The sequence below is a fragment of the Desmodus rotundus genome, chromosome 2 (assembly GCF_022682495.2).
Source record: "Desmodus rotundus isolate HL8 chromosome 2, HLdesRot8A.1, whole genome shotgun sequence".
Lineage (NCBI taxonomy): Eukaryota > Metazoa > Chordata > Mammalia > Chiroptera > Phyllostomidae > Desmodus > Desmodus rotundus.
In genome coordinates, this window is record NC_071388.1 from 101,933,275 (window position 1) to 101,952,396 (window position 19,122).

Below are 19,122 nucleotides of genomic sequence, written 5' to 3' on the forward strand. Positions count from 1 at the left end.
TCCCACTGAGAGTCAAAGCAGAGAGCTGAACTTGCCTTCCCCTCTCCCTGCCACCTTGAATCTCCTCAGCCCGAGAACCTGCTCATTGACCTGCGGATTCCAGTGCCTCGAGTGAAGCTCATCGACTTGGAGGATGCTGTCCAGATCTCAGGGCACTTCCACATCCACCACCTGCTGGGGAACCCTGAGTTTGCTGCCCCAGAAGTGATCCAGGGCATCCCTGTGTCCCTGGGCACCGACATCTGGAGCATCGGGGTGCTGACGTATGTCATGCTGAGTGGGGTCTCCCCCTTCTTAGATGAGAGCAAAGAGGAGACGTGTATCAATGTATGCAGGGTGGACTTCAGCTTCCCCCATGAATACTTCTGTGGCGTGAGCAATGCCGCCAGAGATTTCATCAATGTGATCCTGCAGGAAGACTTCCGGAGGAGGCCCACAGCAGCCACCTGCCTGCAGCACCCGTGGCTGCAGCCCCACAACGGCAGCTACTCCAAGATCCCTCTGGACACCTCCCGCCTGGCCTGCTTCATAGAACGCCGCAAGCACCAGAACGATGTGCGGCCTATTCCCAATGTCAAGAGCTACATTGTCAGCCGGGTCAACCAAGGGACGTAGCTGTGTCCCAGCCCTTGAGGTTTCACATGGAAGTGCAGTGTGAGCCAAAGCGAGACTGAATGTGTCTGTAAATAATTCTGTTCATTATTTCACTCCATGCAGTTCTCTGGATTGAGAGATGGTCCCTCCTAAACCTTGTCAGTGGTTATTCAGGGTCTGGCAGCAGTAAAATCACCCGAGATCCAGGGGCTTTCCAGAAGGTCATTCACAAGAGATAAAGGAGAAAGTCACAGAGAGTATTACCAAGAGGGCCAAGGATAACGAGAATATTAGTTGTCACAAAATTTTAATTGTGCATTCCAAACTGAGTGGGTAGGTGGGCAAAACTTCAGCTCGTGGTGAGTATAACTGGTTTCTGCCTTCGCTGAAATTTCAAGCAAAAAGTTCTATTTAACACAGATGTCAGGTATGCCAACCATTCTGGTTTACATTACTTATAGTTTCTCAATAAGATATATATACACGCACAGGAAAACATATCCCATTCAGATTTCGGAGTTTTATAATATAGAGATATATGAAATCAATCGAAGTAAGTTTTTAGTGCTCCAGTTAAAACAGTAATTTATCTGCTGAAGCATTGCATTGTTTTGACTAAGCACAATTAGATGACAAGATTTTTAGAGCATTTTATAAATCCTGTATAGAAATCTTTACCAGAACCTGTGCATTAAGAGAAAGCAGTTCCCCTTTTGAAATCTGTGAACAAGATTTTTCTCTCAGTCACAGGCATCTGACTAACATAGGTTCGGTATGTGAAATGCTATTCCCAAATTCACTGGCAGCTCGGAGTCACCCTGGCAGGAAAGCCTGCCAGGAGCTAAGTCCAAATTACAGGAGGAATTGTGAGCTCTTTTTAATGTCTGCACTTGGTTTGATGTTGATAGCGAATGTAACAGGTTCATACAAAAAGGCAAACAAAAACCTTTCCCACAGTTCCTCTGAACACCTAACAACACTTTCTGCTGTCCTCTACAGCTGTAGAACTAAGTCCTCAGAAAGCTGGTCTACTTGATTTCTAGCCCTTGTGGAACCTAAGGGGTGCTCACCAAAAGGAGGCAGCCATGTAGGCCTTTTCAAGGCCTGGTTCCCAGTCCTTTTAGAAGCCATGGAATAAAATCTGCTACGTCACCCTGACAGAGCATTGAATTGTAACTGCAAGTGCACTATCTACCACCACTCAGCCATCCGTAGTCCTGGCACTAAAAGGACCAACTGCACTCTGAGGCCAGCGCTGCTCGCTGGTGGATACTCTCCATCTCCAGGCCTGTTAACTGCCCTTTTTTTCTGCTAGCGGAAGAACAGTTAAACCTGAGCATTTCATGTTTTTCCTTTCTTTGTTTTGGAAAGTGTTTTTGTTTTTGTGTTTGTCCGTGATCTACTCTTTGTTTTCTAAAGTGTGTTTTGAAACTTGTGGTTATGCAAATAATATTTTAAAAACAACCCAAGTGTTTGTCCACATCAGATTGAATGGCATTGCTCCTCTCCTGCAATAGGGTTGAGAAAATTGAAATCATGCAGCACGGAAATGCAAGCACAGAGTTGGTGAAGGGTAAATAGAACGACGGACTTAGTTCAATGAAAAAGAATTTTTGGAAACTAAGCCTGAACTTGCATATGTAAAAACACTTATTTCCACAGTGGAAATGTAGAATTGAAAACACTCATCATTCTTTCCCATTGATTTTGAAGTCAACCTCTTCATCGACCCTCCAATTCATCCCATCCAAGATTATAAATTAATAAATTAATAGAAAGTATAAGCAATAAGACTAGATAGCACTTCCTATTTTCAGAATTAACCAAATATGTGGAAACTGACTTTGACTATATCCGTTTCCTAGTTTTCAAATGGCCCGGGGCCATCAAGGATCCCTTCCTCAGAGTGCTCTCCTGACTAACCCTCCATAGTCTTCATTTACAAACAAATGTATATACAAATGCTGTAAGACACAGTATTTTAAAATTTAAAACAATTTACTAAAAGCTCTTTTAGGAAACACGTCTTCATCACGAGACATATCATGAAAGAAGAATGCCTGGCCCCCAAGCTGTATGCGATAGAGTGCAGGCCTGAGGGTTCCAGACGTCCACGTGGTGGTATGTGTGGCTCAGCAAGTTCCCTTCTGTCCACGGGGACAGTGACTAAAGAGCCCCTGCTGAGCCATTTGGAGTGTTTATGACCATGCAGGAGACAAAGCTGAGTTTCTGCTGGGGAAGGGTAGGGCCTAGGACTGTGGTGCAGGCTGCACAGGAGAGTGTTCATGGGATTGTGGGAAGGCAGTTGCCAGAATGTTAGAGCCAAAGCTTTTGGATCAGCTTTTACAGCAGAGTGGGGATGATCCAGAAAGGAGGTTGCGTGGAATCCCTCACCCCCAGGACACTTGTTGGGGAAGTGAGGGGACAGGAGAAGAAGGACATAGACATGAAAAGTAGCATGATTTTGTTAACTGGAGCCAAAGTACAATCATTAGAGTAGAATGAATTTAATAGAAGCCCGAAGAGATAGGGCGTATATTTTATATAGTTTGGTAACAAGGAAAACAACAGGGAAGCTCCCTGTCTGCAAAGCATCTGGTTCCTCCCAACAGGAAAGAGACAGCAGTTCTGGTTCAGGAATTCTCCCTCACAAGTTGGAGGTAACAAGGAATCCCAGAACAGGTCTGGCAAATGTGGTTTAGTTGCCCTGTGGCCAAATGTGGTGAGAGATGAAGGCCCAGGGACCCCTTTCTCGTACCTGTTTTGGAAGAGATATTTATTCCTTTCTGTTAGAGAAGAGGAGAAAGAAGAGACAATAGTCCACTTCCCTAACTACGTGGTCCTTGATGTAAAAACTTAACGAGGAATTAGTGAAAGTGAACTTCTAGTTGAACTTCTAATTGAACTAGGGGAAATAAGTGTTGGGTAAATTCACAAGTTTCTTGCTTGGCTTATATTCACTGCATAGGTTTTGGGGGGGTTTCTTTTGTAAAGGTGGGATGGAGAAAGAAGGGAAAGATCAGGGACAACCCATAGTAATTTTTAAAAGGTATAAGGATTTGCTGCATCTTTTACAATTGTTTCAAATTAAATAGATTTATATCCGCTCACAGCTGAATGTGGGAACATTTTTAAGAAACAAATTGTCATGTTGGCAGTGTGCTCCAGGTCTCTCACAGCCATAAACACTCCGGGGGAGTAGAGGAGGCAGAGAGGCAAAGCCGGCTTCACTGCTTTGTGGCTCACAAAGCTTTATAACAGTGCCTTTCAGAGGGGAGGGTGGAAGATAAAGAAGGTCATTGTGTTTAGACTGACTGATGTTGCAGCATTTTGTTCTTTATTTCATAGTATCTTTTAAGTGAAAACATCTGAATATAAGGTGAGCCTAGGAATTCTTGAGTTCCAACCTCGGTTATTCCTGATTCGTCCTTTCTAACAGAAAGTCTTTGTGTTTTCTGCCCCAAATGTCCCCATTGTTAAAATGGGAGTTAGTGGGAAGGAGGGAGGACAATAATTTCATAGGCATGTTGGAAGAATTCCTTAGTTGAGATGTCTAGATAATACTTGGATTTTTTTTTTTTTAAGTGCTACACACTGCCAGTGCTAAGAATTTCATTGACAGGAACTGTGAACATTCCAGGTTTTCAATATTCATGTCTTTAGATAACCATTTGCAAACTAATGAAGTTTAAATTCTACAAATTGATTTTAATTGGAAGTACTAGGTGCTCTTTGTCTAAATGTTAGTTGGTCTTAGCCTATAATTTTGATCATTTAAAAGCTTGTCTACAGAAAAAGGTTAGGAGAGCTGATTGAAGTCTTTATGTCAATAAACTGTTTTCACCGGTGTTTCTTGAGGCAGACGCAAAGAGTAAGATGCCCTCCAAAGCAACCTACTCTCTCTTCTCAAGCCTTGTGCCCTGGAAAGACTGGCAGAGAAGAACCCAAACAGCCACTTTCCTCACCGGGAGGGCAGAAGTGAGAATAAAATACTGTCTGACCTCACGACTCATTATTTCAGAGTCTCACAGTCATCTGCTATAGAAGGGGCAAATGAAGTGCCCAGGTGTAGAAATGAAGAGAACTCTTGGTTTTTAGAAGGAAAAACTTTGGATCTTTTTTTTAAAGATAATTAGGTTTCTCAGGAGTATAATATTTGCCTCCTCATAGTCTCCATGATGTAGCGCCCGTGAGTTAGTCGTTACTTTTTTCTCACTTCTGTGGAAGAGCATGGAAACTTGTGAGAATGTGAGGGAGCAAATGTGTTACACACTAGATGATGGTTGTTTCTGTCTATTAACTAAAACATTGTCCCGTGAATTTGATAGAGAAGGGAATATTTCATACAGAAGGGGTCTCTGAGTAGGGCAAAAGTGCAAATACCGTTTCTCGCTCAGTTTTGAGGAATTTTGACCTATTCCTTTCTCTGCTGTGCGGCATCTCTGTGGAGTCTGAGCTGGGCAGACACAGTATGTGAGCTTTCAGTGGATTTATTTGTATCATGGTTTTTCTTAACTGTAAAAATCTAGGGATCATTTGGAAATGAGTGAGTAAACCTGGGGCAGGGTTAGGAAGATGAGGTTTACACATACTCCCCTAGGATAAGGGAAGCGACTATGTTAATATTCATGTTCTAAAAACTCTAAGGCTCTCATTGTTTCATTAATTCTAGAGGGTTAAAAAGGGCTGAAATTTGTCCACAGCACTAGCCATTTAGAAAATATTATTCCCGTGAGAAATCTATACAGAAATAGAACACAGAAATATCATAGGCCATATTTTCTTCTTCATTTTAATATATGTAGAAGTCAGAGGAGAAGAAATTACTCTAAGACAAATTTTCACCTTTAAGGGATATTTACGGAAAGCCTGAAATTAATGTTCACAGGCTTTGTGTTCTCCTCTCAGCCTTACTTCTGGGACAGTCGAAACTGTTGTCAGATTTAGCTTCTATTCAAATGTTTGAGATTCACTGTTTATTGAGATAACTTATTTTGGAGAGTGAGGATAGCTGAGAAAAGGGAGGGTGGTGGGAAAACATGCAAGTAAAATTCTTGAAGTCCCCACTCCTGAGGCTTAATTTAAGCAAGCTAACCTGCTAGCCCAGGAAAAGCTAGCGTAAGAGCTCCACCCATGCCTGACTTCTGTCAAGAAATGTATCCACATCCAGGAGTATCACACGAACTGTTATGACCTCACAGACTGTGGTTGTGAATTTGAAGTCAATACATCTTCTCTAACCAACTGAAGCCATATCTGTCATCTCTGTGTTTGACTTTTTTTTAACCCCGGTGCTTTCCCCTCTGTTTCTGCCAAACTTCGGCCTACTCTGTGGGGAAGAGGAGTAAAGCCGTAGTCAGGATGAATGTGAGGACTGTGAAAAAAACTAAACCTCCTCTCACAGGGAGATCCTAGCCAGAGAACAGTAGTGATCAAAATGCCAACTGTTGGAAAACATGGATATATGTACATCTGTACATGTATATAGTGTATAATATGTATGTATATGTTATTGCTCATATGCAGAAATCTTTCCATTTGAAGACAGCCCAGGTGGGTCCATTTTTCTGTTGGAAAACCATCCAGGGACATTCAAAACCATTAGGGCTGATGGGTAGAGTTACATTCTACTGAATTAGGAATTATTTGCTGTCTTTTGAAGTCCACAAAACCAAATCAATGAAGCCTAAAACATAATGGGGCCACCATTTAATTTATTATGTTTATATGGAGTCAGAAGGACCTTTATATTTGAATCATTAACAATTGGTTTGCAAACTGCATTGGCGCCTTTTGGTTTTGAGTGACCCCACCCCACCAAGTCTTTTGAGAGTTTGACGTGGCTTCTCTGGCCACTCAGATAAAGGGCCTTATCCATAAGTGGACAGGTTTCCCCATAGAGACCATTATACATATACATATAAGTACATACGTCCATCAGGTTGTAACAATTGGTTTAAAAATCACTCCACAGTATTGATAAATAGCTCTATATTTTCAAGGTGCAGAAGAATTCCACAGCCTTAATTATTTCAGTGTCTTGCTGGTCTGCCTTAAGTGTATCTTCTGGGTTTTGGTTGTCTGATTATTTTTAAATTTTTCTGCAGTTACTCATTTTGTATGCACACAATGTCATTTTGTAAAGGTAGGTTGTATATATTTTATTTGTAAGTCAAATTCCCTCACGTGTAATGTTGTAAAGTGATGACCTGCTGTCTTGTTATACTACAGTAAATGTTATAAGTTATGGATGACTTCAAAATGTACATCTCACAAGTTACGCATTCCTATAAATATACTATACTAAAGATTATTATTTCTGGTGGTCTTTTTTTTCTAATTAAAACCTTTGTTTAAAAATCATATTTTTCTCTCTTCCCAAGTATATGAAAACCTTTGAAAAGGCTTTGTTATTATTACAATACTTTTTATCCAGGATTTTGCATAGAAAGTAGCAGTTTTGTAGCCTGGAGAAGTATCCTAAGGCATTTCTTTATTCAAAATATTGCTGAATAAGCCTCACGTGCGCATTGTTAACTTCATTCTAGTGTTTCATGTGGCAACTTTGTTTGGAAGGCCGTTTGTGCTGATCTCACAAGTTTACGAATCATACTATGAACCTGAGGAATCCGGATTAGCCTGTGTGGACATGGTCAGGCTTTGAAAGACTGCATGTGCCACTGAAGTGCAAAAAAGACTGATTCATGGTACAGCGTCAGTTGGTTAGAGTGTTAGGGATTGAAGTGTTTTGATTAGCCAATAAGAACCAAATGTTTTAATATCTGGCTACTATTTCATCAAGGTTTTACTGCATTTATTTAAAATGAGAAACAAGTCTCAATGCACAGGTTCTTCACCCCAGCTGGTCAGCACAATCTCTTCAGAGAAATTACATCAAAAATATTGAAATGGGCCCTGGCTGGTGTGGCTCAGTGGATTGAGTGCTAGCCTGTGAACCAGAGTCGCTGCTTGGATTCCTAGTCAGGGAACATGCCCGGGTTGCAGGCCAGGTCCCCAGATGGTGGGTGAGAGGCAACCACACATTGATGTTTCTCTCTTACCCCTCTCTCTAAAAATAAATAAATAAAATCTTTTAAAAAATATTGAAATGAAATCAGAATCAATTTGATAGGCAACAATCATAAAGCCACCCTGTGGCTTTATAAATTATTTTCCTTAAAGTATTGCCTTCTACACATGAGAATTTCCTCCATTTTAAGGGATTTATTTGCCAAGACCAAATTCACTTGGGTTTTCAGATTACCAGGCCAGGTTACCCCTTGGATGACCTTGATACCGTCAGTTCATCCTTCTCTGCCCTCTTCCCTCTCTTCATCAGCTGCACACCTATTAAGTGCCTAGCATTTGCGTTTTCTAAGGGGAATAAACATGCATCCTCCTCCAGGACACGTAGAGCCAACAAAATGAATGAACCTGCTTGGCACTTCAGAGTCCCATTTGAAAATTGCTCACATTGTCACGTGACCGATGCCATGAAGTTCATGGGAGAATTGAGAAAAGGTTAGTCTCCGAGAACTTTATTTTCGAAACCGGATGGGGGGGCGTGGCTAATAAGCAAATAACTATATACGTGGCCAAGTACGGGAGAGAATCCAGAGGACACTAAGCTTTAAAAAGTGGGCAGGATTCACACAGTCTCTTAAAAGGCTTGACTTCGTGATCTTGGAAGCGATCTAACTACTCGAGGCTTTACAATCCACCGATCCCACCCAGGGGCAGCCAGAAGAAGCCTAAATCTCAAGGCAAGTTTCACGGCCGGTAGCACACTCTCGCTACCTGGGCTCCCGCGGCGGCGCGCGCACGGAGCCGGCCCGACCGCCTGCTGAGGGGGCGGAAGAGGAGGGGCTTCTCCGGTGACGTCACACCAGCGCCGCGGTCCTGCGCTCTTTGGCGTGTGGAGCGAGTGTGGACCTCCTCACGATGTCGGCCACCGATGCAGCTTTGGGATCGTTGGTAACGGATCTGTACGACGTGCAGGCTTTCAAGTTTGGGAACTTCGTGCTGAAGAGCGGGCTCTCTTCTCCCGTCTACATAGATCTGCGGGGCATTGTGTCTCGACCACGTCTTCTGAGTCAGGTGTCAGCCTGGGAATGGGAAGAAGCGGGTGGGTGGCGGAAATGGAGACCAGCAGATGGAGGAGAGTGAAAGGAGGTGACTGGAGTTGGGCTGCGGGTGAGAGCAAAAGAGCCAAGCCGGAGGATCGACTCTACTGTCGGCCTGGGGAGTCAGTGCGAGAAGCCCAGAGGCCAGGAACTGTTAGTTTGTTGGGGACTCAGAAAGCAGCCTGCTCTTTGACCCACCGACTTTGACACGTGCTTTGCAAGAGTCGGGACCCCAGTTTGGGGCCTCGTTTCGTATAGGAGTGGTTGAAGGAGTTCTGTGTATCTAATCTCGATAAAATTAGATGTGGGGAAAAGGTGGGTGGGGCTAGAATTTAGTAGCTGCTCAAATAATTGGAAGGGGATTTCGATTTTGCGCTGTGTGGCCAGGAGCAGGAATTAAGGCCTGAGGGTGGACATTTCATGGAGGCAGTTTGCTTTTTTTTGGGGGGGGGGTCAATATTAGGAAAAACTGTGTGCCAATCAGAGGTTACTAGCACAGTGTTTCTCAAACTTTCAGTCTTATGAATCACCTGGGGGTTTTCTTAAAAGGCATAATATGATTGAGTAGATCTGAAGCAGGGCCTGAGGTTAGGCACTTCTGGTAAGCTGCCAGCCAAAGCTGCAGATCACACTTCGAGTGGAATAGTCAAAATGTGATGTTCATTAGAGTTGCTACTAGCTACATGTGAATATTGAGCATTATGAAGTTTAAAATTTAAATAGTCACATGTGGCTACCTTATTGGACAGTGCAGATAAAGAACGTTTCCATCATCACACAAGTTCTATCCAGAAGACACATAAAAGTTCCTCCTGTCACCTAAGGGCTTTTATGTCCATCCTTTGTGTGGTTATTATGAAATGATTGAAGCACTAGTTGAAATGGGTTGGACTATTCTCACTACCCAGAATGTTGCTATGGCGTGTCTCATCCGTGCTGACGAAGTGAATGACTAGGGGGTCTTCTCATAAAAAATTGGTATGCCTTTTAACAAGTCGTCGGTTGTTAGAAGACTGAAAACTATTTTTTGATACTAGACCTGGGTGTAGGTGTGATTTTTGGTAGTTAATTTGGAAGGAGTCAAAATGTTGAGAGACCTGGCTATAACAGAACTTTTATCATGTTTACTTTATTCTAATAGGGTTTCTCAATATTTGCACCCAGAAAAGGCAGTAGTATGTACACTAAAGTCTAACTTCCTAGTAGTAAGTAATATTGAACTACAGTATACACATAAACTAATGCAAGGGGGGAAAGGTACCATTCATCTCACTAAGAAATGCATTTCTGAAATAATCAGTTTTTATGCTTTTATCAGAAGCATAAATTAATTTTATGCTTATAACAATTTTTTATGCTTATAACAGTTATAAATGATAACTCAATACAGAAGGGTTTTAAACACTTAGAGGCTACCAGTCACAGGAAAATTTCAATTTAATATTTTTGTCGTGAAGAAAATGATCAGAGTTTTTTGACATAAATATATATTGCATTAGAATAAAATTCTTTGGAAACAGTGGAATGAAAATGTGAGTGCCCCCAAAATGTAAATTTCTCTAAGAATCATAGTCTTAACATTTTCATTTTTTTTCAAATGGAGATGTTGAGTATCAAATCACTATAGCATTTGGATCCCATTGTATTCACTTAAAAGAGTGATGTAACAGTTCTAGGATAATATGTTAATGTTTTCACTACTCTAGAAATTACATCTTTTGCAACATAAAAATTTTCATAGATTTTCTTCAGCTCTTTAGAAATACCTGAGCAAAAACTTTTGAAGACCTCTGATCACTAAGCAGCTGTGAGTGCTTGTTTGCTTTTCATTTTTTAAAGTAAGGTGTCTAGTGGGAGTATACATTTTACCATTAAAATATGATGATTTATGTGGAAAGAATATTATAAAATAGTATCTCACAATAGGTTCTGTATTTATGAAACTTTTACTTTTTAACATTTTTGTATTCTTCCATTGATTTTTTGAGGTATAATTTACATGCATTATATTAGCTTCAGGTGTAAAGCATAATGATTTAATAACTGTATATATTGCAAAGTGATCACTGCAGTAAGTCTAGTTAATATCCATCATCATATGTACTTGGAGAATATTTTTTCTGGTGATAACTTTTATGATCTACTCTCTTAACAACTTCCAAATAGGCAATACAGTGTTATTAACTATAGTCACTGTGCTGTACCTTACATCCCCATGACATTTATGTTTTAACTGCAAGTTTGTACCTTTTGACCACCTTTACCTGTTTCATTCACCCCCAGCTTCACGCCCAGTCCTCACCTCTGGAAACTACCAATCTGTTCTCTCTAAGTTGGATTTTTCTTTTTACCTTTTTTTGGGGGGTTTCTTTATTTTAGATTACACATATAAGTGAAATCATGTGGTATCAGTCTTTCTCTGTCTGACTTATGTCTTCATTCATTTGTCTGTTGATGGGTGTCTAGGTCGCTTCCACGTTACGGCTATTGTAAATAATCCTGCAGTGAACATAGGAGTACGTACATCTTTTCGAATTAGTGTTTTTGATTTCTTCAGATAGACACCCAGAAGTGGAATTACTGGGTCAAACGGTAATTCTGTTTTTAATTTTTTGCGGAACTCCCATAGTGTTTTTCCATAGTGGTTGCACCAATTTACAATCCCACCAACACTGCACAAGGGTTCCCTTTTGTCCACATGCTTGCCAACATATGTTAATTTATTGATGATAGTCATTCTGAAGGTGGGAGGTGATACCTCATTGTGGTTTTAATTTGCACTTCCCTGATTTTGATTAGTCATGTTGAACATCATATGTCTGTTGGGCATCTGTATGACTTCTTTGGAGAAATGTCTATTCAGGTCATCTGCCCATATTTTAATTGTTTGTTTTTTTTTCAGTGTTAAGTTACATAAGTTTCTTATGTGTTTTGAATATTAACCCCTTATCGGGTGTATCGTCGGCGTATATCTTCTCACTCATCAGGTTTTCTTTTCATTTTGTTGATGATTTCATGCACTATGCAAAAACTTTTCAGTTTGATGTAGTCCCACCTGCTTACATATGTATTTTTTGTTTCCCTTACTGACTGATAAAAAAAAATGATTAAGAACAATGTAAAAGAGTTTATTGTGTATGCTTTCTTCTAGGAGTTTAATGGTTTCAGGTCTTACTTACATTCTTTCAAGTATTTAATCCATTTTGAGTTTGTTCCTGTATATAGTGTAAGAAAGTGAACAGTTTCATTCTTTAGAATGTATCTGTCCAGTTTTCCTAACAGTACTTTCGAAGAGCTGTCCTTATATCATTGTATAATCTTGCCTCCTTTGTCATAAATTAATGGACCACATCAATGCAGGTTTATTTCTGAGCTCTCCGTTCTGTTCAGTTAATCTGTGTGTCTGTTTTGTGCTAGTACCGTGCTGTTTTGATTACTATATCCTTATGTAATTTGATATCACGTAGCCTGATAGCTCCAACTTTGTTCTTTGTATCACTTTGGCTATTTGGGGTCTTTTGTGGTTCTATATACATTTTAGGATTATTTGGTCTAGTTTTGTGGAAAATGCCATTGATATTTTGGTAAGGATTGCATCAAATATGTAGATTGCTTTGGGTGATATGGACATTTTAACGGTGTTAATTTTTCCTGCCCATGAACACATTATGTCTTTTTATTTACTTGTGTCTTCAATTTTTCTTAGCACTGTCTTCGTACTAGCCTTTTTACCTCCATTAAATTTATTCCTAGGTATTTTGTTCTCTTTGATGCAAATGTAAATGGCATTGTTTTCTTCATTTCTCTTCCTGATAGTTCATTGTTAGTGTATAAAAACACAACCAATTTCTGAATATTAATTATGTATCCTGCAAATTCACTGATTTCATTTATTAGTTGTAATTATTTTTTGGTGGAATCTTTACTGTTCTCTCTATATGGTATCATGTTATCTGCAAATAGTGACAGCTTTCCTGCTTTCTTTTCAATTTGGATGCCTTTTAATTCTTTTTCTCTATTAGTCCTAGCTAAGGCTAGGACTTCTGATAGTATGTCGAATAAAAGTGGCGACATAGACATCCTTGTCTTTTTCCTGATTGGAAAGATAAGCTTACAGCTTTGCAACATTGGGGTATTAGCTGTGATTTTGTCATACATGGCCTTTATTGTGTTCAGGTGTGTTCCCCTATACCCACTTTGCTGAGAGTTTTTATTATAAATGGGTGTTTGATTTTGTCAAATGCTTTTCTGCTTGAAATGACTATTTTATTTTTATCCTTTTTGTGTGTGTGGTACATCATGTTAATTGATATGTGGATGTTAAACCAACCTTGCATCCTGGGAATAAATATCATTTGATCATGTTGTATGACCTTTATATTGTATTGCTTTATATTATATTGCTGAATGCAGTTTGCTGATAATTTATTGAAGATTTGTGCACCCAAGTTCATCAGGGATATTGGCCAATAATTTTATTGTTTGTAATGTCTTTGTTTAGTTTCGGTATCGGGGTAATGTGTATCTTACAAAATGAGTTTGGGAGCCATCCTTCCTCTTTAATTTTTTGAAATAGTTTGAGAAGTGTAAGTATTAACTTTTTGTTGAAAGTTTGGTAAAATTCACCTGTGAAGCCATCTGGTCCAGGGCCTTTGTTTGTAGTGAGTTGTTTGTTTGTTTGTTTTTTTTAATAACCTCCCTGTGGTTTTTTAAAAAAATATACTTTATTGATTATGCTGTTACAGTAGTCCTGATTTTTCCCCTTTGCTCCCCTCCACCCAGCAACACCCAGTCCCTCAGGCAATCCCCCACCATTGTTCATGTCCATGGGTCATTCATGTAAGTTCTTTGGCTACTTCATTTCCTATACCATACTCTACATCCCCACGGCTATTCTGTAACTACCTATCTGTACTTCTTAATCCCCTCACCTCTTTATCCAGTCCCCCACACTCCCCTCCCATCTAACATTCTCCGCGTCCATGAGTCTATCTGTTCTTGTTTGCATAGTTTGTTTTTCAGGTTCGATTGTTGATACATTTATTTATTAAACTGATAAGAACAGATACTACACTTGATCTTAGCCAAAAGGCCGAGAAGCGATGATACATTTATTTATTACAATTTTATTTTTCATAGTTTTGATCTTCTTTTTCTTGACTAAGTCCCTCTAACATTTCATATAATAATGGTTTGGTGATGGTGAACTCCTTTAGTTTTTTCTTGTCTGGGAAGCTCTTTATCTGCCCTTTAATTCTAAATGACAGCTTTGCTGGGTAGAGCAATCTTGGCTGTAGGTCCCAGCTTTTCATGACTTGGAATATGTGTTGCCAATCCCTTCTAGCCTGCAAAGTGTCTTTCAGAAATCAGCTGACAGCCTTATGAGAACTCCCCTGTATGTAACTAACTTCTTTACTCTTGCTGCTTTTAGGATTCTCTCTTTGTCTTTACCTTTCACATCTTAATTATGATGTCTTGGAGTGGGCCTCTTTGCATCCATCTTGCTTAGGACTCTGTGCTTCCTGGACTTTCGTGTCTATTTCCTTCATCAAATTAGGGTTTTCCTTCATTATTTTTTCAAATAGATTTCCAAGTTTTTGCTCCTTCTCCTTGCCTTCTGGTGCCCCTATGATGCTAATGTTGGAATGCTTGATGTTGTCCCAGAGGCTACTTATACTATCCTCATATTTTTGGATTCTTTTTATTTCTTGTTGTTTTGCGTGGTTGTTTTTGGCTTCCTTATGTTCCAAATCATTGATTTGATTCTCAGCTTCATCCACTCTACTGTTGTTTCATTGTAAATTGTTCTTTATTTCACTTAGTGTATCCTTCATTTCTGACTGGGTCCTTTTTATGCTGCTGAGGTCCTCACTAAGTTTCTTGAGCATACTTATAACCAGTGTTTTAAACTCTGCATCTGACAGATTGCTTATCTCCATTTCATTTAGCTCTTTTTCTGGAGTTTTGATCTGTTCTTTCATTTGGGCCGTGTTTCTTTGTCTCCTCATTTGGCAGCCTCCCTGTGTTTGTTTCTATGTATTAGGTAGAGCTGCTTTGACTCCTTGTCTTGGTAGCCTGGCCTCATGTAGTAAGTGTCCTGTAGGGTCCAGTGGGCCTCCCAGATAGGGCCTTCCCTATCACCCAAGCTGGGTATTTGAGGTGCACTCTTCGTGTGGGCTGAGTACACCCTCCTCTTGTAGTTGAGCCTTGGTTACTGTTGACAGATCAATGGGAGGGATTTACCCAGGCCAGTCAGCTGCAAAGACTGTCTGTGACCACTGACCACCAACCTCCATTGTCTGTGGAGAATCATCTGTGCCAGAGCAGGGTGGTGGTGCTCTGATGAGGTCTGTGGCTGCCCACTGGGTGTACAGGCTCTGGGGTTTCCTGGAAGGTGCAGGGCAGGGTCAGCACCCGCCTGTGTTTTCCCTGGGGCCACCCTGGCTAAACTATAAAGATGCGTTTCCAATTGAATGGCTGGTCTCCCTCTGCACTCTGAGATGGCTGCTACTTGTGCTGAGCTTGGAGATTCCCATGTGAGGCCAAGATGTGAATCTAGGGTGGCTGCTGCTAGTACTGTGCCTGGGACTCACTGAGGCCAGCTGTTGCTTGTTTGAGAGGATTTAGGAAGTTGTGCAGCATGAGCTAAGACCAGCCATTCAATTGGAAACGCAGCTTGGATGGACCCGTAAGTTGGGTGGGGTGGAGTCTCTAGGGATCTCTAAGGCAGGTCAAACAGTGTTAGCGAGGTTGATGGAGTCTCAGATATGGCACCAGCTTGCTAGCTCTGTGGCTCTGTGAGGGGAGGGTTCAGAAAAGGATACAGTAGCCTCTACTCGCTTTGATGCCAGACACTTGTTTCTCCCTGTATGCCACTGGTGCCTTTCAAGCTGTTGCCTGGGTGCTGGAGCTCAGAGGGAGTGAGTCTGAGTAGGTGAGTCTGTGTGTTGGTTCTTTAGGGGGAACTGCTTGGGACTCTGGAAGTTTCTTCCACCCACTGAATCCCCACTGGTTTTTGCAGCCACAAATTATCGGGACTTATCTTCCTGGTACTGGAACTGTGGGCTGTGGGATCTGGTATGGGGATGGAACTCCTTGCTCCTGAGATATCCCTCCCAAATTGTTATCTACCACACATGGGTGTGGGATCAGTTTGTTCCACATCTCCGTCCCTCCAACCAGTCTGGATGGATGTGGTTTCTTTAATCCTGTACTTATCAGACTTCCATTCAATTTCATTTCTGATGGTTCTGAGTGGTGGTTGTTCTATATTTTAGTTGTCATTTGGTGTGGTTGTTCAAAGAAGAAGCCACGTCTGCCTATGCCACCATCTTGACCAGAAGTCTGGAGTTTTTTTGATTACTAATTTAATTTTAATAGCAGTTAGTAATGTCTTCAGATTTTCTGTTTCTTCCTAATTCAGCATCGAAAAATCGTGTTTCTAGGAATTGATCCATTTCTTCCAGGTTGTCCCATTTGTTGGCATACAATTGTTTGTCGTATTTCATTATAATCCTTTGTATTTCTGTGATGTCATTTGACACTTCTCTTTCACTTCTGATTTTATTTATTTGGGCCCTTTCTGTTTCTTGATGAGTCTGGCTAAAGGGTTATCATTTTTTTTTCTCTTTTCAAAGAAACAGCTCTTAGTTTCGTTGATGTTTTCAATTTTTTTTGTCTCTTTTGTTTATTTCTGCTCCGATCTTCATTGTTTCCTTCTATTTACTTTGTGCTTTGTTTGTTTTGTTTTTTAAATTGGTTTTTTTAGGTGTAAGGTTAGATTGTTTTGAGATTTTTTTCGTATGGTAGGTCTATATTGCTGTAAAATCGCCTTTTATAACTGCCTTGACTGTGTCCCACAGATTTGGGACCCTTGTATCTACAGTTTCATTTGTCTCAGTGTATCTTTGGATTTCCTCCTTGATCTCATTGTTAATCCACTCATTGTTAGTAGCATGTTGTTTAGCCACCACATGTTTGTGTTTTTCAGTTTTCTTTTTGTAATTGATTTCTAGTTTCATCCCATTGTGATGGGAGAAGATACGAGACTTGTTTAATGGCCTAACATTTGACCTACATTTCAGTGTGACTTTTGATCTATCCTGGAAAATGTTCCATGTGTACTTCAAAACAGTGCATGTTCTGCTGCTTTTGGGTGAAATGTCCTAAAAGTATTAAGTCTATGTGGTCTAATGTGCCATTTAAGGCCCTGTTTCCTTGTTGGATTTCGGTCTGGAAGATCTATCCATTGATGTCAAAGGACTGTTAAAGTCCTGTATTCTGACTGTATTTCTGTCAGTCGCTCCCTTTATGTTGGCAATATTTGCTTTAGATGTTTAGGTGCTTCTAGGTTGGGTACGTAGATGTTTTTGAAGGTTATACACTCTTACTGAATTGATCCAATTATCATTATGAAATGCCCTTCTTTGACTCGTTTTAGCCCTGTTTTTAAAGTCTGTTTTGTATGATACGGATATTGCTCCCTCAGTTTTTTTTTTTTTTAAATTTTCATTTGCATGAAATGTCATTTTCCATCCCTTTACTTTTCAGCCAGTGTGACTTTTGATCTGAAATGGGTCTCTTATAGGCAGCACCTGTATTGGGTTTATTGTTTTATCCTTTTAGCCATCCTGTGTCTTTTGATTAGAGCATTTGGTCTATTTACATTTAAAGTAATTATTGGGAGGTATGTAGTTATTGCCATTTTACTTGTTTGCTAATTGTTTTTGTAGTTCTCTGTTCCTTTTTATTCTTTTGCTCTCTTGTATATTGATGACTTTCTGTAGGTTTTTTTTTTTTTATTTCTTTCTCTTTATTTCTTGTATATCTCTTACAGATTTTTGGTTTGTGATTACCATGTGCTTCCATATACCAAGCTGTATCTATAGCAGCCTATTTTAAGTTGATAGTTGCTTAAGTTCTAACACATTCTAAAACCACTACAATTTCTACCCGCCTCACATGTTTATGTTTTTGTCTTTATTTTTTATTTGTGTGTGTGTGTATATCCCTTAATTTACTGTTGTACTTAGACATGATCTTCATACATTCACCTTTTAACTTTCACACTAGCTTTATTGTTGGTTCATCCACTGCTTTTACTGTTTGCCTTTGTCAGTGAGGATTTTTTCCTTTCCTACATTTTCTTAATCACATTTTGTATCTTTGCTGTTTAAAGAAGTCCCTGTAACATTTCTGATAATACTGGTTTGGTGGCGATGAACTCCTTTAGCTTTTTCTTGCCTGGGAAAATCTTTCTCTCTTCTTTTCTTTTTTTAAGATTTTATTTATTTATTTTTAGAGAGAGTAAAGGGAGGAAGAGAGAAACATCAATGTGTGGTTGCCTCTCACGTGCCCCCTACTGGGGACCTGGCCCACAACCCAGGCATGTGCCCTGACTGGGAATCGAACTGGTGACCCTTTGGTTCACAGGCTGGCACTGAATCTACTGAGCCCCATCAGCCAGGCTTTTCTCTCTTCTTTAATTCTACCTTGCTGGGTAGAGTAAATCTTGTTGTATGTCTTTGCTTTTTGTCACTTTGAACATTTCGTGCCAATCCCTTTTGACCTGCAGTTTCTGTTGAGAAATCAGCATATAGTCTTATGGGAACTCTCATGTATGTAATTACTGCTTTTCTGTTGGTACTTTTAAGATTTTCTCTTTAAGTTTTGGCATTTAATTATGATGTGTCTTGGTGTGGGCCTCTTCAAGTTCATTTTTTTTGGGAACTCTGTGCTTCCTGATGCCTATTTCCTTCACCAGGTTAGGGACATTTTCAGTCATTATTTCTTCAAATAGGTTTTGTTCTTTTTTTGTCCCTTTCTCTCTCTCTTCTTCTGGGAACCTTGTGATGCAAATGTTGGTATGCTTAATGTTGTCCCAGAGGTCCCTTAAATTGTCCTCATTTTTTAAAGTTCTTTTTTCTTTTGGCTGTTTCAACTGGGTATTTTTCACTACCTTGTCATCCAGATTGCTGATTTAATCTTCTACTTTATTTAATCTGATGTTGAATTCCTCTAGTGCATTCTTCCTTTCCTACTGGTTCTTTTTTATATTCGAGGACTCTGTTGAAGTCTCACTGAGTTCATCTATTCTCCTGCGTTTATTGAGCATCTTTATTTACCAGTGTTTTGAACTGTTTATCTATTAGATTGCTTGTCTCCATTTCCTTTAGTTCTTTTCATAGCGTTTTGTTTGTTCTTACTCTTGGGGCATGTTTTTTGTCTCTTCAGTTTGGCTGACCCTCCGTATATGTATTAGGTAGATCTGCTATGTTTCCTGGTCTTGAAAGAATGGCTTTATATAAAAGGTGTCCTGTGGGGCCAGTGCAAGTGCCCCCTGATCACCTGAGGCTGGTGCTTCAAGGGTGTTCCCTCTGTGGGTGTGTGTGCCTTCCTGTTGTAG

General features: G+C 40.1%; 2 protein-coding genes and 1 pseudogene across 18 annotated transcripts in view; 2 read left to right on the plus strand and 1 right to left on the minus strand.

The window, feature by feature from the left end:
• KALRN (kalirin RhoGEF kinase) overlaps nt 1–5,965 on the plus strand; it is an 838,419-nt gene extending 832,454 nt beyond the window's left edge. For all 13 annotated transcript variants that reach the window (XM_053918443.2, XM_053918448.2, XM_053918444.2 and 10 more), the window contains one exon: nt 70–5,965. In XM_053918443.2, coding sequence (XP_053774418.1) covers nt 70–615 — 546 coding nt within the window. In that variant the 3' untranslated portion in view covers nt 616–5,965. The remainder of the gene's footprint in view (nt 1–69) is intronic.
• A 2,257-nt stretch (nt 5,966–8,222) lies between these two features.
• Nucleotides 8,223–19,122, plus strand: part of UMPS (uridine monophosphate synthetase) — a 30,503-nt gene continuing 19,603 nt past the window's right edge. Inside the window, exon 1 of one of the 5 annotated variants that reach the window (XM_024578012.4) lies at nt 8,223–8,691. In XM_024578012.4, the coding sequence (XP_024433780.2) occupies nt 8,536–8,691 (156 nt within the window). In that variant the 5' untranslated portion in view covers nt 8,223–8,535. Of the gene's footprint in view, nt 8,692–11,102; nt 11,310–19,122 lie in introns of those variants that run through there. The other 4 variants (XM_045185910.3, XM_024578010.4, XM_024578011.3 and 1 more) reach the window with 4 other exon arrangements.
• LOC128780351 (U2 spliceosomal RNA) lies at nt 13,699–13,821 on the minus strand (annotated as a pseudogene).